Source organism: Myotis yumanensis, unplaced genomic scaffold (assembly GCF_028538775.1).
Source record: "Myotis yumanensis isolate MYYU_CA2020_CCGP unplaced genomic scaffold, mMyoYum1.0.hap1 SCAF_16, whole genome shotgun sequence".
Taxonomy (NCBI): Eukaryota; Metazoa; Chordata; class Mammalia; order Chiroptera; family Vespertilionidae; genus Myotis; species Myotis yumanensis.
The window spans coordinates 51,032,268-51,033,772 of record NW_027223767.1 but is presented as its reverse complement, the minus strand read 5'-3'; the positions used below and the strand labels follow the sequence as shown (position 1 = coordinate 51,033,772).

Below are 1,505 nucleotides of genomic sequence, written 5' to 3'. Positions count from 1 at the left end.
CGGCCGAGTCCGCACCGATCGATCCCTGGCGAGGCCCGGAGCCTCCCGCAGCCCACGGCGCACAGCCCTCCGGATAGCCTGGTAAAAATGACAGATCTTGTAGCCGTTTGGGATGTTGCTTTGAGTGATGGAGTCCATAGGATTGAATTTGAACATGGGACCACATCCGGCAAACGAGTGGTATATGTAGATGGGAAGGAAGAGATAAGAAAAGAATGGATGTTCAAATTAGTGGGCAAAGAAACCTTCTGTGTTGGAGCTGCAAAGACAAAAGCAACCATAAATATAGATGCTGTCAGTGGTTTTGCTTATGAATATACTCTGGAAATTAATGGGAAAAGTCTTAAGAAGTATATGGAGAACAGATCAAAAACCACCAGTACTTGGGTATTACATTTGGATGGTGAAGACTTGAGAGTTGTGTTGGAAAAAGACACTATGGATGTATGGTGCAATGGTAAAAAAATGGAGACAGCGGGTGAGTTTGTCGATGATGGGACTGAAACTCACTTCAGTGTTGGGAACCACGACTGTTACATAAAGGCTGTCAGTAGTGGGAAGCGGAGAGAAGGAATTATTCACACTCTCATTGTGGATAACAGGGAAATCCCAGAGATTCTTGAATGACTTCATGTTCATGAACATTAATCTTAAGAAGTAACAATCAGGACTTTTACATTACTGTGGTAATTAAATATGTTCAATATGTACTTCTGAGTACATTTGATCTGCCATGTTTTTATTTTTTTAGTTACTTGAAACTGTAATGTTCCAAGAGTCAGGGAAAAAAATTATATACAATTAAAAAGATTTGCAATTTATTTTGTAAATAATGTAAAAATGTTTCAAAGCCAAATGGAAAATAAGATATGGACCAAAATCACTAATGTTTTACAAAAGGACCTTTTACTATAATAAACATTATAAAATAAAAAAAAATAAAAAAAAAAATAAATAAAAAAAAAAAAAAAGACCTGTCCCCCAATGGTCACATCTGGAGTGAAGGTCGGGGGTGAAGGCTTCAATCTGTGAACCTGGGAGGCGGCACAATTCAGCCCAAACAGGTGCCCGCTCAGAACTGCCCTCGAGGCCCTGGCCCGCAGCTCAGGCGGTTAGAGCGTCGTCGGGATACGCCAAGGTTGCAGGTTCGGTCCCTGTCAGGGCGCATACCAGGACCAACCCACGGCCCTGACCAGTTTGGATCCCTGGTTAGAGTGTCGGCCACAGACTGAAGGGTCTCAGGTTCAATTCCCGGCCAAGATCATGTACTTCAGCCGGGCCAGCGTGGCTCCGAGGTGGAGCGTCCACCTATGGACAGGAGGTCACGGTTCGATTCCCGGTCAGGGCACAGGCCCGGGTTGTGGGCTCGGTCCCCAGTGTGGGGCGTGCAGGAGGCAGCTGATCAGTGATTCTCCCTCATCCTTGATGTTTCTATCTTCCTCTCCCTTTCTCTCTGAAATCAATGAAATTACATTAAAAAAAGAAGATCAGCTACCACCTACTTC

At 44.3% G+C, this 1,505-nt stretch overlaps 1 protein-coding gene across 1 annotated transcript; it reads left to right on the top strand.

Annotated features, from left to right (window-relative positions):
• LOC138993677 (fas apoptotic inhibitory molecule 1) lies at window positions 1-920 on the top strand. Its single transcript, XM_070392946.1, has one exon. The coding sequence runs from the start codon at window positions 88-90 to the stop codon at window positions 625-627; it is 540 nt and encodes a 179-aa protein (XP_070249047.1). The 5' UTR covers window positions 1-87; the 3' UTR covers window positions 628-920.
• The last annotated feature ends 585 nt before the right edge of the window (window positions 921-1,505 follow it).